Source organism: Spinacia oleracea, chromosome 5 (genome assembly GCF_020520425.1).
Source record: "Spinacia oleracea cultivar Varoflay chromosome 5, BTI_SOV_V1, whole genome shotgun sequence".
NCBI classification, from domain to species: Eukaryota; Viridiplantae; Streptophyta; class Magnoliopsida; order Caryophyllales; family Amaranthaceae; genus Spinacia; species Spinacia oleracea.
Window position 1 is genome coordinate 22,568,781 of NC_079491.1, and position 20,554 is coordinate 22,589,334.

At 34.0% G+C, this 20,554-nt stretch overlaps 1 protein-coding gene and 1 long non-coding RNA gene across 2 annotated transcripts; one reads left to right on the plus strand and one right to left on the minus strand.

Moving 5' to 3' along the window:
* Positions 1-5,759: 5,759 nt before the first annotated feature.
* Positions 5,760-14,884, plus strand: LOC110796211 (RHOMBOID-like protein 4). The gene is made up of 6 exons (XM_022001242.2): positions 5,760-6,430; positions 7,133-7,296; positions 7,511-7,674; positions 7,771-8,030; positions 14,024-14,150; positions 14,583-14,884. The coding sequence occupies exons 1-6, from the start codon at positions 6,093-6,095 to the stop codon at positions 14,712-14,714; spliced, it is 1,185 nt and encodes a 394-aa protein (XP_021856934.1). The 5' UTR covers positions 5,760-6,092; the 3' UTR covers positions 14,715-14,884.
* A 1,417-nt stretch (positions 14,885-16,301) lies between these two features.
* On the minus strand, positions 16,302-18,794 carry LOC110796232 (uncharacterized). The gene is made up of 4 exons (XR_002535531.2): positions 18,570-18,794; positions 18,218-18,465; positions 17,493-17,557; positions 16,302-16,530 (listed from the first exon to the last, which is right to left on the minus strand). It is a non-coding gene; the product is annotated as an uncharacterized lncRNA (long non-coding RNA).
* Positions 18,795-20,554: the final 1,760 nt, after the last annotated feature.

Consider the following 20,554-nt stretch of genomic DNA (forward strand, 5'->3'; position numbering starts at 1 on the left):
TGAAGATGTTTTGTCGAAGATGAGTCCCCTATTAATATGGTGGAGAACATTTAACACGAGAATTCGCTAGAACCAGAAGCCGTAATGGGAGAAACTATAATTGAACCCATTGATTCCATGAATATGGAATCTTTAGTTGATGTTGAAATTGAACAAGTCGCTCAACCAAAGATTAAGGCCCATTAAGAGGAGGGACAAAGGAGTGAGGAATACTAGGTTAAAAATCACACAAGAGAAGATATGCAATAAGTTGAAAAATCGGAAGCTGAAGTCCTAGAAGAAAAAACAACAAAGGTTGTTAAAATGAAAGCTAAAGCACATGAAGCAGTATTATAAGTGTTCTGCATGTTTGTACAATATGTTCTCTATAAACCTGATATCTCCCTCTGTTCCATATCGAAGCTCCAATTTCTAATTTCCACGTTTGCGAATGCACATTTTGTATCATTTATATATCTAATTATACATTAGGAAAAATTATAAACTTTTGATATTATTAAAGTATTGATTGAGACGAATCTAACAAGACCCCACATAAATATGTTTTTTCTTGTATATTGGAAATAATTTAGAATATTTTCTTCAATTGTAAATAATGTCAAAATTCTAAATTGAAACATTATTATGGAACGGAGGGAGTATATTTAATGTCTTTTGACAACTGAGGGAGTATATGTTACTAAATATTCTTTAATGTATAACAATGTGTTCTATTTTAACAAGACCCCAATGGGTGTTGAGCAGTTGCTTTGTCCTCACAAGAAGATGTTTGCACTTCTACTAGATTCTTATTGTACTTTATTGAAGTTTTGTGCAGGAGATTGATTGACAGAGATGGAGAAGAGAGAAGATCAAAGGTGGAATGTGTGGGTGAAAATTCAAACTAAAGTGAAAACATTAAAGAACATGAAGAAGAAGCGAAGGTGAAAGGGAAAAAGCAGATGAAAATAGAGGAAAGTGATGGAAAACCTAACACAACCCCTTGAAGTGGGCTCCACTAACGACAAACATAACAGTTTCCGTTAAGAGATATTCCATCCGTTTTGATATAATGGAGACAATTCACCTTTTCACGCTTGCCAATGTAAATGTTTAGGCTATAATATCTCTAATTTTGTATTGGTAAAAATCATAAAAAGTTGATATTCCGAAAGTACATATCGAGATGAACCAAACAAAACCCCACATGACTATATTTTTTCTTACCCATAAATCACAAATGACAGTCAAATTAAAATTTGTGAAATGTGTCAAATGTCAAAGTATCCTATTATTTCGAAACAGAGGAAGTATCATTTTTTGTTTCCAGTTTTTCTGTTTTTTACAAAACTAAAAACCAAAATATGAAAATCACAAAAAGAAGTTTTTTTTTTTTTTGTCAGCCTTCTAAATTAACATGATTGCTATAAATATGACTTTTTTTTTGTTTGTTTATAATTCAATCAAATCATATGACTATCAAAATCATATTGTTTTAAATCTTAACCCTTTAATTTTGGAATCAATCTCATCCATCCATTTATTTTTTCAATTCGTTTTTTTAAAATCAATTTTCCCGTCACCAGATATTCTTTTTAAAAAAACTGTTTTTCCATTAAAAAAAATAAACTGCTTTACTTCTACATAAATCATATTGTATATCAAATTTTCCATTAAAAACCAGAAAATTTATCCACCATGATCGAGTGAAGCCCTCCACTACTTACACAATTTATTTTGAGAAGAATCGCAACTTATATAATTGATTGCTTTGTTAATTAAATTACTTTATTTTATTTATCAAATTGTTTTTCTGAGTTTTGATGCTAATGGAGTATAATCTCCGGTGAAAGATATGAAGTAAAGTGACAAAAAATTCTTTGGTAAGGATAACAACGGTGGACATAAATTGAAGTACTCCATAATTGTTTTTGAAGGAGATCAGTGTAAACAGATTACAAATATAATGCATGCATCAATAGTAACTATTATTATTATTCTTATTATTTTGTATTCTTTAAAAAAAAAAAAAATCAAAAGTCAACAAAAATACGCCACTTTATAACATATTGCTTAAAGAACGTTAAGTTCCCAAAATACGCCACTTTATAACATATTTTCCACCATGTCGTCCACATCAGCATCAAAACCGGTCTATTTTTTATTTTTTATTTTTTATTTTTTATCAATCGGTACTAAACCGCCTAACTGAAATAGCGGTTGACCCAACTAAACCGCTATTTTAATTAGCAGCTTAGGTTAAATGAACCGCCGTTTTATTTGGCGGTTCACTTCTTCCAAACCCAATTCTGTTGAGATATGATGCATACAAAACCGCCAACTCAAATAACGGTTTTGTTTTAAAGTGAACCGCCATTTGAGTTGGCGGTTTATACATTGAACCCCCAATTCAAATGGCGGTTTGTTTTAGAATGGCGGTTTGTTTTAAAACAAAACCGCCATTTGAGTTGGCGGTTTGTTTTAAAACAAAACCGCCATTTGAGTTGGCGGTTTTGTGCTGAACCGAGAAAAAAATTACTTTTTTTTTCTTCCATGCTGATGTGGACGGTATGGTGGATATTACTGCAAAATATGTTATAAAATGACGTATTTTGAAAATTTAACGTTTTATAAGCAATATTAAGAAAATCGCTCCAAAAAAAAATAAACAGCGTAGATTTATTTTATCAAAATACAAAGGGGGTGTTTGGCAAATGGCTTTTTGGTGGCTTTTTCACTAGCTTTTAGTTGTTGGCTTTTTATGTTGGTCAAACAGCCAAAAAAAGTGTTTGGTAAAGTGGCTTTTGGTTAGATGAGAAGCCAGCTTATTCGCCAAAAATGAAAAGCTAGTAATACTAGCTTTTTTGTATGGCTTTTGGCTTTTCAACCTTCAAATTACTTTTCAATCCTTAATTTTTCACTAATTAACAATGAATAATGATATTAATAAGTAATTAGCTATTAAAAAATTAATACGGACTAATCAATTATTAATTATGCATTAGAACTATTAATTACTAACTCATATTTTTAATTACTACTAATTTATTAGAGTGTGATTAATTACTACTAATTAAGAACTAATTAATCAGCGATTATTTAAAATACAACTAATTAATTAATTATTTTAAATAGTAATTTTAATTAATATATTTTTTATGAATAAATTATTTTTTACCACCTAAAAAAATCTAAATTATCTTTTTTACCACCTAAATAACTAAAACTTGTATTTTACAACCTAAAAAAAATTAAAATTTGTTTTTTACCACCTGAAAAATGAAAAAATAGAAGAAAATGTTAAGTATGGGCCATATATTCTATTCTTTCATGATTTCATATATTTAACTCTCTTATTTTCCTTTACTTCCTTATCTTCCATGAATTTTACGTAATTTTTCACCATCATTAATTCAAAAAATTGACAAATTCAATGGAAGTAAAGGGAGAAGGGTGAAAGAGTTTAAGAAAATCACACAAATAGTGTAAAAAATTGAAGTGAAATTGAATTAGGTAGCCATACATAAAGATTTCATCTATTTTTTCGTATTCAGGTGGTAAAAAAACAAGTCTTAATCATTTTTTAGGTGGTAAAATACAAGTTTTAATTTTTTAGGTGGTAAAAAACAATTTTTTCGATTTTTGTAGGTGGTAAAAAATAATTTGTCCATTTTTTATTTACTAATTAAATTATTTAATAAATTAATAAATAATTAATATAGAGTATTCAATGATTAACCATGCATTAACAATGATTAATTAATAACTCATAATTTCAATTAATACTAATTAATAAATATTTAAGTTAATAATTCTTTGAACTAGAAGTAAATAATAGTTATTAAATTGTTTTATTTATTAATTAGATTATGTAATAATTTATTAAATTATTAATTTAAATACTAATTAACTTGGTTAATTAATTACTAAGAATGTAATAAATGGTTAATAAAATAGAATAGTGTCCATAAGTATCATTTTACATAGTCAGGGTCAACCGCCAACAAATGAGTTTACCAAACATCTTTATAAGTCAAATAACCAACTGAAAAGTCAAACCAGCCATGTAAAACAGCCGACAGCTAACCGCCAACAGCCAATTGCCAAACAGCCCCAAAGTCTAAGGCCCAGTTTAGTTCACCTTATTTCAGGACCTTATTACTTATTTCAGATCTAATCAGATCAGATCGGATCAGAAAAAATAAGTTCAGATCAGATCAGATCAGAAAAAATAAGTTCAGATCAGATTAGACCAACTTATTATTATTATTATTATTATTATTATTATTATTATTATTATTATTATTATTATTATTATTATTATTGGTATATGTTTATATCATTGTTATTATATTTAATATTTATTACTATTATTGCTTTAATAAACAATAATGTTGTTGTCGGTGCAATTAAAATCTATTATTTAAGGCATAAAAAAACATTAACAAAACATTCATATTGATCATGTCCAAATTAAAACCATTAAGTCCAGATTAGAAACGATATGATCAGGTCATGTCCATATCAGAAATGATTTTTATAGATCAGAACCATTATATATCCAGACTAGAACTGATAGGATCAGATAATATCCAGATCATAACTGATATGTGCAGGTCATGTCCAGATCATGTTCAAATCTGCAAAGATCTTGTCTACATCAGAACCGATCCTTACAGAACCAATATGTTCAGATCAAAACCGATTTGTACAGATCATGTCCAGATCAGAATTGATATGTCCAAATTATAACTTGTCTAGATATCGACTCTGTACAGATTATGTTCAGATCAGAATTGATCTGCAAAGATCATGTCCAGATCAGAACTAGTTTGTGCAGATCATGACCCGATCAGAATTGATCTGTACAGATCATGACCAGATCAGAACTGATCTGTACAGATCATGACTAGATCAGAACTGATCTATACAGATCATGTCCTGATCAGAACTGATCTATACAAATAATGTCCAAATCATGTCTAGATCAGAACTGAACTATACATATCATGTCCAGATCAGAACTGATCTGTACAGATCATGTCCAGATCAGAACGGATCTGTACAGATCATGTCCAGATCAGAACTGATCTATACAGATCATGTCTAGATTAGAACTGAACTGTACATATCATGTCCAGATCAGAACTGATTTGTACAAATCATGTCCAGATCATGTCTAGATCATAACTGAACTGTACATATCATGTACAGATCAGAACTAATCTGTACAGATCATGTCCAGATTAGAACTGATCATGTCCAGATCATAACTTATATGTACAAATCATGTATAGATCAGAACCGATCTGTACATATCATATCCAGATCAGAACTTATATGTCTAGATCATAGCCGATCTATCTAGATCATGTATAGGTCTATCTAATATAAGGAATGGTTAAATCATGAGCAAACTCAAGTAAATAATAACAATATTATAAATTTGTGTAACATTTATTTTACACGTAAGTCGTTTAATATTAATAAATGTAGATTTTTGTTTAAACTTAATTCAGAAGAATCAGATCAGATTAGATCAGATCAGATGAGACCAGATCAGATCAGATCAGATTAGAAAAAATAAGTTCAGATCAGATCAGATCAGAAAAAATAAGTTCATATCAAATCAGATCAGACCAGATCAGATCAGATCAGGAGAAATAAGGTGAACTAAACAGGGCCTAAATTAAAAGTTCATAATGGTTACAAAAGTATTGTAGTCAGTGTAAAATCTTCCTTAATACGGAGTATCACACTACCATTTTGAAATGTGAATGAGATCCGACATTTAAAACAAGCAAAAAAAAAAAAGAAACACGGGTTTAAGAGAGAGAAAACGGAGGGACGCGGTCAGCACTAAGACATCGTCTGAACAACGATTGAGTAAAAAATATAAAAGCACTTTGGAAACTACTGAAATTAGGTGCTAAATTCAGCCATGGCAGATTAACAGAAGCAACCTCCCTTTGAAAATCCAACCTCAAAGCTACCATCATTCGTTGACTTTCTCCCTTAAATTTACCTCATTTCATAAATTCTGCTACAAAACCTTCTTCAACTTCACCCATAAATTCTCTGATAAATTCTTTAAAATTTTCAAAAATTGAAAAATGGTGAGAGATTCATCACAAGAAATTCCATTAACAGGAAACTCATCAAATTCAAGAGAAAATACAATTCATCCAGTTGATATTGAGGCGAATTCAGCACACCAATCAAGAGCATATCCGCCGCCCCCAAATTCAGGATATTATCAAGTCAAGCATTATAAGAAATGGTTTTCATGGCTGATTCCTGCAATTGTAATTGCCAATACTATTATGTTTATAATCACTATGTATGTCAATAATTGCCCCAAATATACTCTCTCTTGTTTAGCCCCGTCTTTCGGTCGCTTCGCTTTTCAGCCTTTTAAGGAAAACCCTCTTCTCGGTCCTTCTGCTACTACGTAAGTTCTCTCATTACTTTATCAATTGCTAAATTACAGTAATTTATTCTTTCGATTGATTTTTTTTTTTGTTATTTGGTTATTTTTTAAAAATCTGTTGTTGTTTGATTTGGGGTTTTGACCATTATGTATGGGATTTTAACTTTAATGTGAGTTAGATTGGTGATAATTTCTGTTATGTTTTCTTTTTTGGATTCGATTATTTTGGGAACAGTTTTGAATTCGACTTTTTTTTTTCTGCCACTGACACTGATGTGGAGTGCATACAGTTAGAAATACTGGAACTGAATTGTCATGTGGTCATAGCATACCATTGATCAAGTTGAGTTAATTTCAATTTTTAACTGAAATGAAATTCTGGGATGCCATCGAAATTAGTAATCTGAACATGATTGAGTCACTGATTTAATGTTCATGGACTGTATACTGTTGACCCTGATCATATTACATGGACTAATTTAGAAAATTTGAAATTGAATTTAAAAAAAAATTGAAGTGCTATGTGAGTATGTGGTCCCATGTTATATGATTGATCATGTAGTCAATTTTTCCAAGTGAAATGAAATCCAGGATGTGATAAATGGTGTTGGTATCATAGATCACTCTATTAAGTTTGCTACCTATGCTTTTAAGTGAGCATTATGCATCGCATAAGTGTCTAACGTAAAACTATTGCCCTCTCTCACTTTTTCCCCCTATCAGGCTTGATAAGATGGGGGCTTTAGCTATAAACAAGATCGTACATGGTCACCAGGGATGGCGTCTGATAAGCTGCATTTGGCTACATGGTGGAGTTTTTCATCTGCTGGCCAACATGTTAGGTTTACTAGTTATTGGAATTAGAATGGAGCGGGAATTTGGTTTTGGTACGAATTCTATCATCTTTCAACGTATTGATCAGAAGATCTGAGATGCTATGCATGAATTTTATGCTATTAAAGTGCTGCACTAGCTCTTTTATACATTTTGTTTCTATCTTTATATGCATGTTACAGGATTCAGCATTTCAAAGTATGTTCTCTTAACTTGCTCATTTCTGTTTCTTACTCTTCTCTGTTATTTCCCGATTTCCTGAAACAGTACGGATTGGCTTGCTATATGTCATTGCTGGACTTGGTGGGAGTTTGATGTCTGGTCTTTTTGTGCGTTCAAACATCTCCGTTGGTGCATCGGGTGCTGTTTTTGGGTTACTGGGTGCAATGCTTTCTGAGTTGATTATTAACTGGACCATATACAGTAACAAGGTTAGACCTAATGTTTTATTGTTTCTATAAACTTATGTAAAAAAAAAAAGACTATTCTACGGTTCCTATCCTCATAACATTTGTCTATCTCTCCAGGTTGCATCATTGGTAATGCTGGTTCTCATCGTTGCCGTGAACCTAGGGGTTGGAATTCTACCTCATGTTGACAACTTTGCTCATATTGGAGGGTTTATTTCGGGGTTTCTCCTCGGTTTTGTGTTTCTTATCCGACCCCAATTTGGATGGGTTAGCCAGAAATATATGTCACCCGGCGCCTCTCTGGATTCAAGGAGGCCTAAATACAAGATATATCAGTGTACCTTGTGGATCGTCTCTCTGATTGTTTTAATCGTCGGGTAAGCCGTTAAAGTCATTTTCTTTTTCTTCTTTTCAATCTTGTAAGATACCAAAACGAACTTGTAGAATAAGCATAACATAACCAATGCACTTTAGGAACTTACTCACTCCTTACCAGTGCATTAAGAATAGAAATTCTAGATTTAGGTGAGGTCGTGAGGGTAGCCTATAAATAAGAAACCAAATGCACTTGGTTGGCTATAGGCTACCCTCAATCTAGAATTTCTATACAACCTTTACAAGAATATCTTACAATTCTCTAGAATGTTCTCACCTCCTTAGGTACCCTTAGATACATGGAGGCTTCTAGAAAATATCCTACCCAATATGCAAGAGTATTCTGAATTAACCATGCTAAACCTATTAGATACAACCTTGCTAGATTGTTAGAGACTTCACCGGAGCATTCAAGAAGCTTTCGGGATCATCCAGACTGACTTGCTGCAAACCGGGTCTTTCTGGGCTGATTTGGGAAATCCGGTCCGGCCATCATCTTCATTGGGCCAAACAGGTGGACCCCAAGTATCATCCCCAATGGAATTCATTTGGTCCCCAAACAACCCATTATCGAGTTACTGTGATAGTGATGCCAAGCCACCCACACGCCCATGCGATGGTGAGAGTGTGACATTTAGCTCATTAAATCTTCATTAAAACAACACTGAATTCACAAATTCTTATTTAAAGGTGTTGTACAATAAATATAACGGTGTAAAATTAAGGTTAAATGTTTGAAAGTTACCCCTATATATGTAAAAGTTATCTACTTTTTAGTGATAAAATTTTCCGATTTAATAAAATTTAGGTTAAATTAGTTTTTACCACCTAAAACAATTGACAAATTTTTTTTTTACCACTTAAAAATAAACTAAAAATTGTATTTTAACCCCTCTTAACTACAAGATGGACGAAAACGTTATGAGACACTCCTTTTTGACGCAAATCAAACATAAAATCGTACCTTACAGTAACTTGATTTTCGTTTGCAAATCAGGAAAAGAATCACGTCTCTATCTATTTGAGAAATATTACCAAATTATGTGAATTAATTTGAAGCAATGGAAAATGGTAGCTTATATACATGAAAATCGCGGGAGAAGAGAAGGAAATAAAAAATATAGTCGTTGAAATGAGTCCGCATAACATTTTCGTCCATCTTTCCGGTTAAGAGGAGGTAAAATACAAATTTTATTTTTAGTTGGTAAAAAACAATTTGTCAATTGTTTTAGGTAGTAAAAGATAATTCACCCTAAAAACTATACCTTTCAAATCACTATGGCTAATAATGTATAAAAGTAACTACGTAACCCTTTATTCATCAAAAAAAAAAATTATGATATAAAAGTTAGTCAAAACATATTAGTAAGTTGTCAAAATTTGGGTAAAAGTTATCTCGGTGTACAATAAATATATTGTACACCTTGAGCGTGCAAGACTTTTGCACTGAATTTTATTGAACTTTATAACATGTCTTTAGACTACAAAACCGAACTAGATTGGGAATCCCATTTAGCTTAGGAAACCCTAAACTTGTGGATAAAGCAGTAATAAAAACAAGTTGGAATCAAACTCTTATCCAAAATACGAACTTAAACCTAATTGGAAATGGAAAACAAATGCTAAATCAATTAGAAATTGTAAACCATCTCCTAACTTAACTACAACTCATACTAAAACGAAAACATTTCCTAACAGAATTAGGAATTGAAAATCATGAAAACCAAAGTCCTAAATAAGTTAGGAATTTGGTATCATGAAAACCAATTCCTGACACGAGCTAAAACCACGAAAAACTTACTCAAACGGGTGCCAAACACGTGTTAGTTAAAAAAACATGACACACTACACTAATCAAAGAAGAACCATGTTCGATATGAAGATATGTATGTAATGCACAAAAAAACTTAAGCATGTCTCATTGTAATACAATAAAGTGGGTTGAGCACTTGTAGCCATAAAAATTCCTATTTCATGGTTCCATTGCCGGTGTGAACGAAGGATGGTGAGTTGATGACTAGGCTGTGAGGGGTTGAGCACAGAAAGTGAGTGATCAAGGTAACTCAGTATGTCTTTTTTGGTGAAGAGCTAACTCAGTATGTAAGTTAATATTTAGTAGGTGAAGATTTAAGTACGTAGTATAAATGACTGATTTGGGCAAGTGACGACAATTTATTATGTTTGAATGAGTTGTGTGTAGCTTGTTTTATTCGAAATCTTAAATTTCCTTTTTATTGGACAAGTTAAAGATTTTATTGCCAAAATATCAGTTTACTTTACATCAGAACACTCCAAAAAAAAATCACAAGTGTTATATCAAGACCACTCTTCCGACCTTCTAGGAAGGGTTGAAGGAAGCCCGTCACTTATAACTTACACAAATAACAGATGCTTATCCTCATCTTTACAACGACAAAAAACTCCGAAAATTCTTTCTTTAACAATCTGATGAGCATTCTTCTAAACCTGATTGAATACTCTGCAATTCCTCTGAATCCAATGCAATATACTGCCTCAGCAAAAGCCATCAAATATAACTTGCACAACACACTTTTCCTCTTTGCAACTCTGACAGCATTTTGTAGTCTCTCCATCCAAGCTCAGTCAGGGCAGCTCTTTGATTTCGCAGGAAGGCCAGCAACTGTAGGATATTCTGCCACACCTCTGCAGAAAAGGAACAAGAAAAGAACAAATGCTGAGCAGTTTCTTCCCCTTGCTGAAATAGTACACAAGTCTGATCAACCTGCACTCCCCATTTAAGCAATCATCTGTCCTTAGGAGTCAACCAGTTTAGAACAGCTGGCCGTGAAATGAACATGCTCTTAGGACTTGCCTTATTCTCACACACCTCCCTTCGCCTGTTAAATTTCTCAATATCACCTCCCACATGGTTATAGTCTTCTACAATTTCCTGAATCCTGATAGAGAAACCACCGTTCTCTACAAACTGAAACTAGACACCTGTAGAAGCCAAAATCTCCCTGCAACCAAAAATCTTTTTCACAAGCCAAGAAGCAGATTGAGGAATAGGCATAGTGAAAACATTTTTGTTTCCAACATAATACCAGTATGCCGATCGGACCCAGAGGAGTTTAGAGAGAGCAGATTTATTTGAAAATCTTTTAAGTTCCAACCACCAGCCACTTCAGGATTACAAATAGAGTCCCAAGCAATAGCATCTCTTTTAGAGTTGATAGTATCTCCTCTCCATAGGTTGTCCATAGGTAAGTCCTGCAGATTCTTCCAATGGTCCTAATGACTTTCTTAAACTGCAAGAACATCTAACTCCAAAAGGTTTGCACGCTAAATAACACCACTTTGACCAAGCTTTTAACCTATAGAGATTTGACCAAGCTTTTTCACCACCAAAGATTTGACTCTAAATAAGAGGCTTGCACTGATTGACAATAAGCTTACAAGTTGAAATAGGGACTCCAAGATAAAGGAAAAACCAAGCAAGCAAGTTTGAGCCTCACCATTTGCTTGTGCTTGGGAGTGGGGTTTCCCTTATCTTCACCCCCCTACTCTCAAGCGTTGACCGATAGGTGCTAGTTCAGTAGGGTTTTTCATCTTACCTTCTAAAAAAAAGATACCTAAAGGTAAGACACCCCTTAGCATACCAAGAGCATGAGTTGATCCTGAATCACATTACTCATACCACAAAAATAGATCTCGGTTTTCTCCATATTGGCTTGTGAAGCATAACATAAGAAAATCTAGAAAATGCTTCAAACAAAGGCAAACTGATTGTTATATCACCTCTTAGAGGAAAGTAATAATCATCAGCAAACATCAAATGTGAAATTTTCAACTTCTCACATCTCGATGGCTAATGAAGTCAGGAATAAATTGAAAATTGTTAGGTACACCCGAGTGCACCGTGCACCCAAAGGTATTTTTATGCCCATTGGTGGTCTCCACCACATTTTCTCCTCACACGTAAGGAGGAAATGTGAGAGGGTGCATGGTGCACCCGGGTGTATGTAATATGTTCTAGGAATAAATTGACATTTTAAAACTGTTTTTGTGATTCTAAGCTTGGGTGGGGTATGAGTTTGAACTTTAGACACGGACTCATACCCTACCCAATAACACCTAGGTCCATACCTTGCTTGGACTCATAGGGTAATATTAAAACTTGTACCCTTAAATAAGGGTAGGGTCTGGGGTCTTGGGCGTTTGGACCCATTGTATCCCTAGTTAGCATCCTATTACCCCACACTATGTGAAGGATTGAAGTTTCGTTTTAGGAATTGTGGTATTTTAACAAAGTGCTATGGATTAGCATAGCTTAGGCACCATTTACAGCAGAAATTAAGAAAGAAGAAGATGGTTTTGATTCATAAGCTGGAAAATAAAGGATAAGCACCTGAGAACATACCTGGTTCGCTAGTATGAGATTGGGTACGGGTTCGCAATTCGCTACCTAATTTGCTAAATTAGACCAAAATTATACCATTTTGATGTTGTAATTCGCTTTTCCGCTTCGCGGTTCGTGGGTTGATTGAAGGATTAGGTAACACTGCCTGAGAAGCTTGATTCTTTCTCAAATAAATCTCTAAAAGCTAACAGAATTCTCATCAATATTCAATATAATCCGCTCTCTAATACTTCATCCGTCCCATATTTATAGTCCCGTTTGATAAAAAAACACGGATATTAAGAAAAGTGGAATATAGTACATGGGAAAGTGGAATTTAGTAAATTGGTAATTGATTTATATGGGAAAGTGGAATATAGTACATGAGAAAGGGAATATAGGATATGAGGAAGTGTAATATAGTACATGTTTTTGTTTTATTGTGTTTTCAGTGCATTTTTAATTAATATAGTACATGGGAAAGTGGAGAATGTAATAGCCAAAAATAGAAAACAAGACTATAATTTTGGGACGCCCGATTAGGAAAACAAGACTATATTTTTGGGACTCCCGATTAGGAAAGCATGACTATAATTATGGGACGGAGGGAGTATGCTCTATATTAGAGCTTTTCCTCTAACAAACTACTTATCTTATTCTTCAAGCTACTAACAAGTTATCTGTATATCTACTACCTAAACTCCTAAAGTGCCCCTCCCCTAGATATTGATGCTTAGCACATGAGTGAAGCAGTAATAAAGTTAGCAAGTAAGTTACAAATTTACAACTATTCACAAAACCCCATATATATCGTGGTGGGGGGTTAGTAAAAACTTTAATCTGCAGAAGTGGAAGGATTAAGGGTTCATGTTTAGAAGTCGTACGTGCACAGCGAGATTCCATCATTTAATCACCTGATAGCTCAAATTGCCAAGTAGAATCAGCTGTAAGATAAAGCAGAGAAGTGTGAGCTAACTAGCAACTGCTTCAGACATCCAGAAAGCACTAGAATGCTGCAAATGAAAGGTCTTCAGCATAGAATGATAAGAAAAGCCATAGAATGATAAGAAAAGCTCTGCTATAAATGAACAGACCAACCAAAATCCCACCTAGTGACTGTAAACGAGAACTGAAGTGTTCATAACTGATAGCAAGCATAAGTTTCATACTAGTGAGTAGTCAATTAATCCAGTGTATAACAGTTCTTTCATCTGTTAATTACACCTACTGACCTACTAGCATCTTCGAACAAAATTTCGCTGTAAAAGAGGTCACTAGTAAGGCAGCTCCCTGTGAACACTTGGACATTTATTTTTAACCAAACAGAGTAAATGATCTCAAAATAAAAGACATACCATATAATCTGTATGACTGGCATCCTTCTTTCCATAAACTTTGCTAGCATTTTGCTGCTAATTATCAAGATTCAGAGCTTGTCGAGCACGTCTAATTAGGAATGTAGGATCAAAATTTTCATCCCAGTACCAGCTCCAAATTACATTTTAAAACAAAGGTTGTGACTATATTTGTATGTGTTAATTAGTATTTGGCTTTTTTTCCCTTATAATGTCGTAGAGTTACAAGAAACATGTTCGCTGCAGATACTTGATTTTTGGTTTATGCTGATTTTTGCAGGTTAGTTGTTGCATTTGTTATGCTTTTTAGAGGAATTGATGGGAATGAACATTGTTCTTGGTGCCATTATTTGAGTTGTGTTCCTACATCAAAATGGAGCTGTAATTCGGAGCCTGGATCCTGTCTGGTGTGTTTCTTTCTTTCAATGTTTCTCATATGGTTTACTTCCTTTCTCTCTCGATTCTTCCAAATCCTGAAAGATGTGTCCCCATTTTGCTATTCTGATATTGGTGCACTCAGACATTTTGTGTGTTACCAAATAACCTGCTTCTTTCTGCATTTAAAGAAAGCAAAATTCTATATTTAATGGGGCATGACCAGAGTCTGTCACCCGCGTGTTAGAGGGAACTTGACTTGACATTTACGTGATTGTCTTTAAAAAAGTTCTCTTTCAGAAAAGAAAGGGATGCTTAATACATGCATCGCCTTTTCTTTTTCCGCTTTGTTTAGCCTGAAGTCTGTGGCTATTAGACTAGGCATAAAATTAAGGCATACTTCCGTATTAGAGAATGTACTCCGTATATGATAACACTTGATAAATTTCATTTTCCATTTGCAGCAAAGCCAACTAGGCAATCAGATGAATTTGACATGCGTGACCAGTGGGAAGTCCAGAACATATAGCTTATCAAATATCACCAATTCTCAGCTTAATGGTCTTTGCAGTCAGCTCTGCAGCAACTTTAGATAAGTGTTGATGGATAGATGTTAAGATAACCTGAGGTGAATATAGAAACTGCCATGTAAAGCCTTAATTTTTCTGTTTATATATCGTGCTGATTTTTGTAAATTAAGCTCAGAGCCTGAGACAAATCCATAATATTGTATCATCCAATTGATTTGTTAAGAGATGTTATCATATGGCTATGCGACTTACTAGTTACTGGCATACGGCTTCTACTACTGCCTACTTGTTCTTTACGGTTGGATAGCTGAACCGGTTATATTGGTTATGTGATTTTGTAATTGGAACAACACTTAGGCTCCGTTTGGTTTGGTGTATAACATTTTTAGTGTAAAATGATTTTCCATGGAAAACACAATTCCAAACTAATTTTTCCTTGTTTGGTTCCTTAAAAGAAAATGAGAGAAGATGATGAAGATTGAGGGGAAGAAAAGAGAGGGAGGTAAGAAGGAAATGTGTAAAAATGGTTTTCCTCACTTTCAAAAGGGAAAAGGGTTTGACTAAAAATAAAAAATCGTTTTCGATGAAACGTTTTACACCCTATCAAACGGAGCCTTATAAAACCAAGTCGTCAGTAATCTACTGTTCTTGCGAATCTGTCGCCACGAATACAAATGTTGCCTAAAATTTCTTCTTGTTTTTCAACTTGTAGTTCCCCTTTTCTCTTTACTACTAGCTGAACCAAACTTGGTTTCCTTACTTTCCTAATGACGATTTATGTTTAAAATAAAGGTTTACCATTGAAGTTTACTCTAACTCCGCATACCAAATAAAACAAATATAGTAATATACACATTGTGACATAAGTTGGTGGAGTTAATGGGGAATTCACCTTGTGACTTGGAGGTCACAGGGTCGAGCACCATCAGCTGCGAAATGTTTGGGAGTGACTCAAGCGTTGACCTACGTAGCTGAACTGGTTAACCTGTGCTAAGTGTTGGTTCAGTAGGGGGGAGATAGAGTATAATAACAAATACTATTTGGCCCGGCGACGCCCCAGGTTTAGAGTTGTCAAAACATATTATTGGGTCGGGTTTGGGTTGGATCATCTCGGGTCTCGGTTAATGATTAGGCCGGGTCATGTCGGAATTTTTCCCATTTGGGTTGTTTCAAGTCGGGTTCGGGTTAAGTCATTTTCAGTCGGTTCAATTTCGAGTTCGGGTCTTATATAGTCGGTTTTGAATCGGGTTTGTAGCAGTTAATCCTCGGATTCGGGTCAAGTTCGGATCGGATAATTTTCGGGCCGGTTAAAATGCAGGTTGGGTTCACTCTCGGACACGGGTTAAGATCGTGTCCAATAACTATCTTTTGAATCGGGTTCGCTCAATGTCGGGTCAGGTTCACTCTCGGACACGAGTTTGTAGAAGATAACTTCTGTTTATTTAAATAGTAAGGTAATTAAGTTGTTCAACACGTTTCTATTTTTCTAGATCAAGTAATAAAATTAGTAATATAGTGATATGTTCATATTTTATTGTAACACCCTGACAATTCTCTCTTTTCTAAAACAACATTTTAATATAAAACGTAGAGAATTATCAAGGCATTATCGCCCGTGTGAAAACGTAACGGCTTATTCAGAATTTTGCAGCGGAAAACATAAAACTAACTTTAGGTTTATAAATAATCGATTACAGGTTTAATCCCAAAAATCATCCAACGAAAATAAGGAAATATAAATAGTACGACAAGTTTAAAGTCCCAATTAACAAACCCAAGTTAACTTAGCAAATCAAAACTAAATACAAGCTCTCTATTCCCGATCCCAATGATGCAACATCTTCAAACCTGCAGATGGACAATGCTTATTGATCCTTAGAGACTGCTCACCAAAGATTGGGTCATCACATGATCAATAAGGCATAGCCATGATCAACATGCACAAGCAAAAGCACGCAATCAGCAAAGCTGAGTACTACATACTAAATCAATAATAATCCTAACATGATTCTATTAAACGAACAATCCTAACATGGTACTAAATAAAACATAAGCAAGGATAATCAAGATATACTGACTTGAAGACTATATTTGACTGAACTAGACCTTTGTATCATTAACATTATTTTAATTGAAATAGTCAATGGACTGAGTTGTCTACTAGAAACTTCTTCTTCTTCACTAAGGAAGACGAGGTACGGGCGCGACTCCGTAAACCCCAATGACCTGCGATATCGAGGGACTTTTAAATAAAAATAGAACTGGTGATCAATTCGGCCCCAGAAAAAGCCATAGGCTACCCATGACCCCAACTCCTGATTGTCCGTCACTTCAGACGTGCACAGTCTAAAGCTATTGCTACTCATTTTCACTTTACATGACTTAACTTTTAATACTTGGTTATGACTCATCAAACATAAATATTATATTCAACAAGTAAACACAACTTCTTATATCTTTGAATTAAACCAGTGATCACAACATTCAACCAAGAGCCAATTCCAACTATTTTAATCCTTCCTTTATCCATATTTAAAAACCTTTATTAGGTATAAGGTTCAACTACCAAACAAGGTCCTCGGCCCTTATAAAGTAGTGAAAATCTAAAGAGGAACAACGATCAATAAAGATCTAAACCAATATTAAATAATATAAAGTTCCACAAAACCAACATGCTTGCATCAATATTCCATGCTAACATGATTCAATTCTTATAAATAAAGTTCTATGCTCAACGCATTAATTCAACGACATTGAACATGAAATTCCAACATAAACAAGTTCATAAATATATTCATCATATTCTCAATACAACACACATCCAAGCACACGGTATGTACGTACCTTGTTTAAACAAACTGATAGGCCACTTTAACGAATTCAAAAGTCGCCCACAAAGAATTCTCCGCCTAAAAACAACCAATAAAATTCCCCAATCAATTTCTAATAATTTACAGCAACACTAACGTACTCTAAAAACATCCTAAACATATTTAGAACGTTCCCCAATGACAACACTTAGCTACCAAGCCTCCTAACATAGATTACTACACTAATGATCACCAATTATCATAAACTCCAATAAAGCATCTCTTTTTTAAAGTTCTAGCAATATAAAATAGTTTAAAACTTCGCCAAACCATAATTAATATGCTTAAAATCATAAAAACGATAACCTTAATAATTCATAAACATCATACCATGATTTTAAAACTATTAAAACCTTAAAAATTCATGCTTTAATAATTAAAATTCATTATTTCGATGCAATCGCATAATCTGAAAAATTAGATTTATTATTTAAACATAATATATAATCTGAAAATATAATTTAATCATAATAACTTATAATTTACATTCAATAAACATGAATTAAATCACTAAACTAATTAAAACCCTAACTTATACATTAATCAACCAAAACTGAAAATAATTAATTTATAACATCAACACCAAATCTGAAAATTATAATTTAACTATAAAGATTAATAATTTAATTCAAGAAACATAAATTCAAATTAATAAACTTAATTAAAACATTTAAATAACTTAGGGTTTAAGAAATTAACCAAAAGAGAGAATGAAGAGTGGCTGGCCGGCGGTCAGAGACGGCGGCAGAAGGGCACAGTCGACGGTGGCGGGGCGCGCTGGCTGGTGGGTCAGCGGTGGTAGCTGCGACTGAATTCTGCTTGCGGAATAGGAAGAACGAAGGGGAGTTCCGGCGAGCAGGAAGGAGAACAAGGAGGGTGTTGGTGTGGCGAAGAACGCGGCGGCGCAGCGATGGAGGCTGGGCGGCGACGCTGCGGTGGTGCGGCGGCTGAGCGAAAACAAAAATACAGCAACACCGATTAATTGGTGTGCAAGAAACTGAAATCAAAGAGTTTAGGAGAACGAAAGAGAGAGAAGGAGAAGAGGAATTACCGGCGGTAAGGCTGCGGACGACGGAGGGAGAAAGCTGCCGGCGGTGGTGGCGGCTGAGAGGTACGGTGGTTGCAGCAAGGGGAAGAAGCGTGAGGGAGGAGGGTATGAGGGTTTTCTGGTTCACGTGAATGATGAGAGTTTTTTTTTTTTTTTTCCCTTTTACGTGAATTGAAAGAGTAGGAAAGGAGTAAAGTATTTTGGGTCTTATTATTTGGGCTTTGACAATTGGGCTAGAATTAGAATTGAACTTTTACGTTTGAATCCAAAATCGATTAGGCTTATTTTCCAAATTCCAATGTGTTTTCGTAATTCAGATTCTTTTCAACATAAAATTCTAAAATTATTTTTCATTTCATAAATCGTTATAATATTTATTTAAAACGTAAATAAAATAAAATAAATATACGTTAATTATATATTTATTACTAAAATTCATAAATTCTATTTAAATATAAATAATATACGTTAAAATATATTAACAAAATTTATAAATTTACGGGGGATTACATTTATAGTGTTTTTACCCCGTCCCTTAGTACTTTTTGATCTCAAATGAGCTATTCGGAGCAAATTTTAGTACTAATGTGCTCCTTTTAGTGTGGTTGTAGTTTCAGGTTCATCATTGTAGAAATTAGCATATTTTTGTGCATTTCCTACTCATTTGAATCAATACAAGAGATTATGTACTTTCGAGAGCACAAACATTGAGTTGGAAGAGTTAACAAGTAAAGCGAATAGTGAAAGAAGTAGAAAAGCGACTCTCGTCCACTCTTTTGATCATAACCCAAGTTATACAACTCCAAATGCAGTGATTTTAATTGGGTTGGATTCTAAATTTCAAGATCTTTCCAACGAGTGGTCATTTGCCTAATTCCGATAAATAACGAAGGAGTTATGACGTTTTGAAGATAGAGATTTTGTGCAGTTTTGCACCGAAAACCGGCCGGGTTCTGAAAACCGGCAGGTTTTGAAAAAAGGAGGATTTTAATTTTAGGCTCAAACCCGGCAGGTTTTCACAAACCTGGATGCCAGGTTTTCGCTACCTGTAGGTTTTCTATGCTGGGAAGGACCGAAAACCGGCCGGTTCTCACAAACCGGGGTGCCAGGTTTTCGGCCCCAACCCGTATTCCTTTTGTTCGTTTCTCTACGTAGGTTTAAGGGGGAGGCTATATATATTAAATTAGCTTTTGGTAGTAAACTCTCTCGTAATTTTCCGTATTCTATTTCCTAGTACTAGAACTTTAACTTAGTTTTTACTCATACAACTTTGTCAACACTTAATTTTAGTTTCAATTCAAGTTTTAATCTTTCAATTATTTCCTTGTTCGTCAATTAGGTATTAATTCATTCCTTATCTTTATTATTCAATTTCGTTTAGTTCTTTATTTTATTATTTGTCTTCAATCATGTTTTCTATAATATTATTTTATTTGCTTATTATTAATATGAGTGAGTAGTCTAATTTCTAGGGTTTAGGGGATCCATAAATGTATGATTGGGGATTGATTAAAAAAAAAATTCTTATTTTTAACTATAATTTCTATAGCTTGTTTTGTTTGTTCGTCAATTCTGTTCGGCCGGACTATTTTGATTGAATTTGATGAATCTTAGATTATGCGCCAAGAGGTATAAATCTGATGTTCATGATCTGTGGTTATAGACAGGATTTATTTCTAGTACATAGCGAGAGCCTGCTAGTTGTAATTTCCTAAGGAATTCATAAGATTCGAGAGATGCATGTTTTCCTAGTTATGGTCATTAATTGTTTATTATTATCTGTCGTCAATCCCTAGTCTGCATTTGTGGTGAACCGTCGCCCTAGATTCTTTTAATATTGATATTTTCGTATTTTATTATTGTCGTAGTATATTAATCAACCAAATCAACCCTTTTTGTTATTCCCAATAGTCTAGACTTGTCGTTTAATAGTAGAAAGAACGTTGTTTCCCTGTGGATTCGACCCTGACTTCCCTTGCTATTTAGCT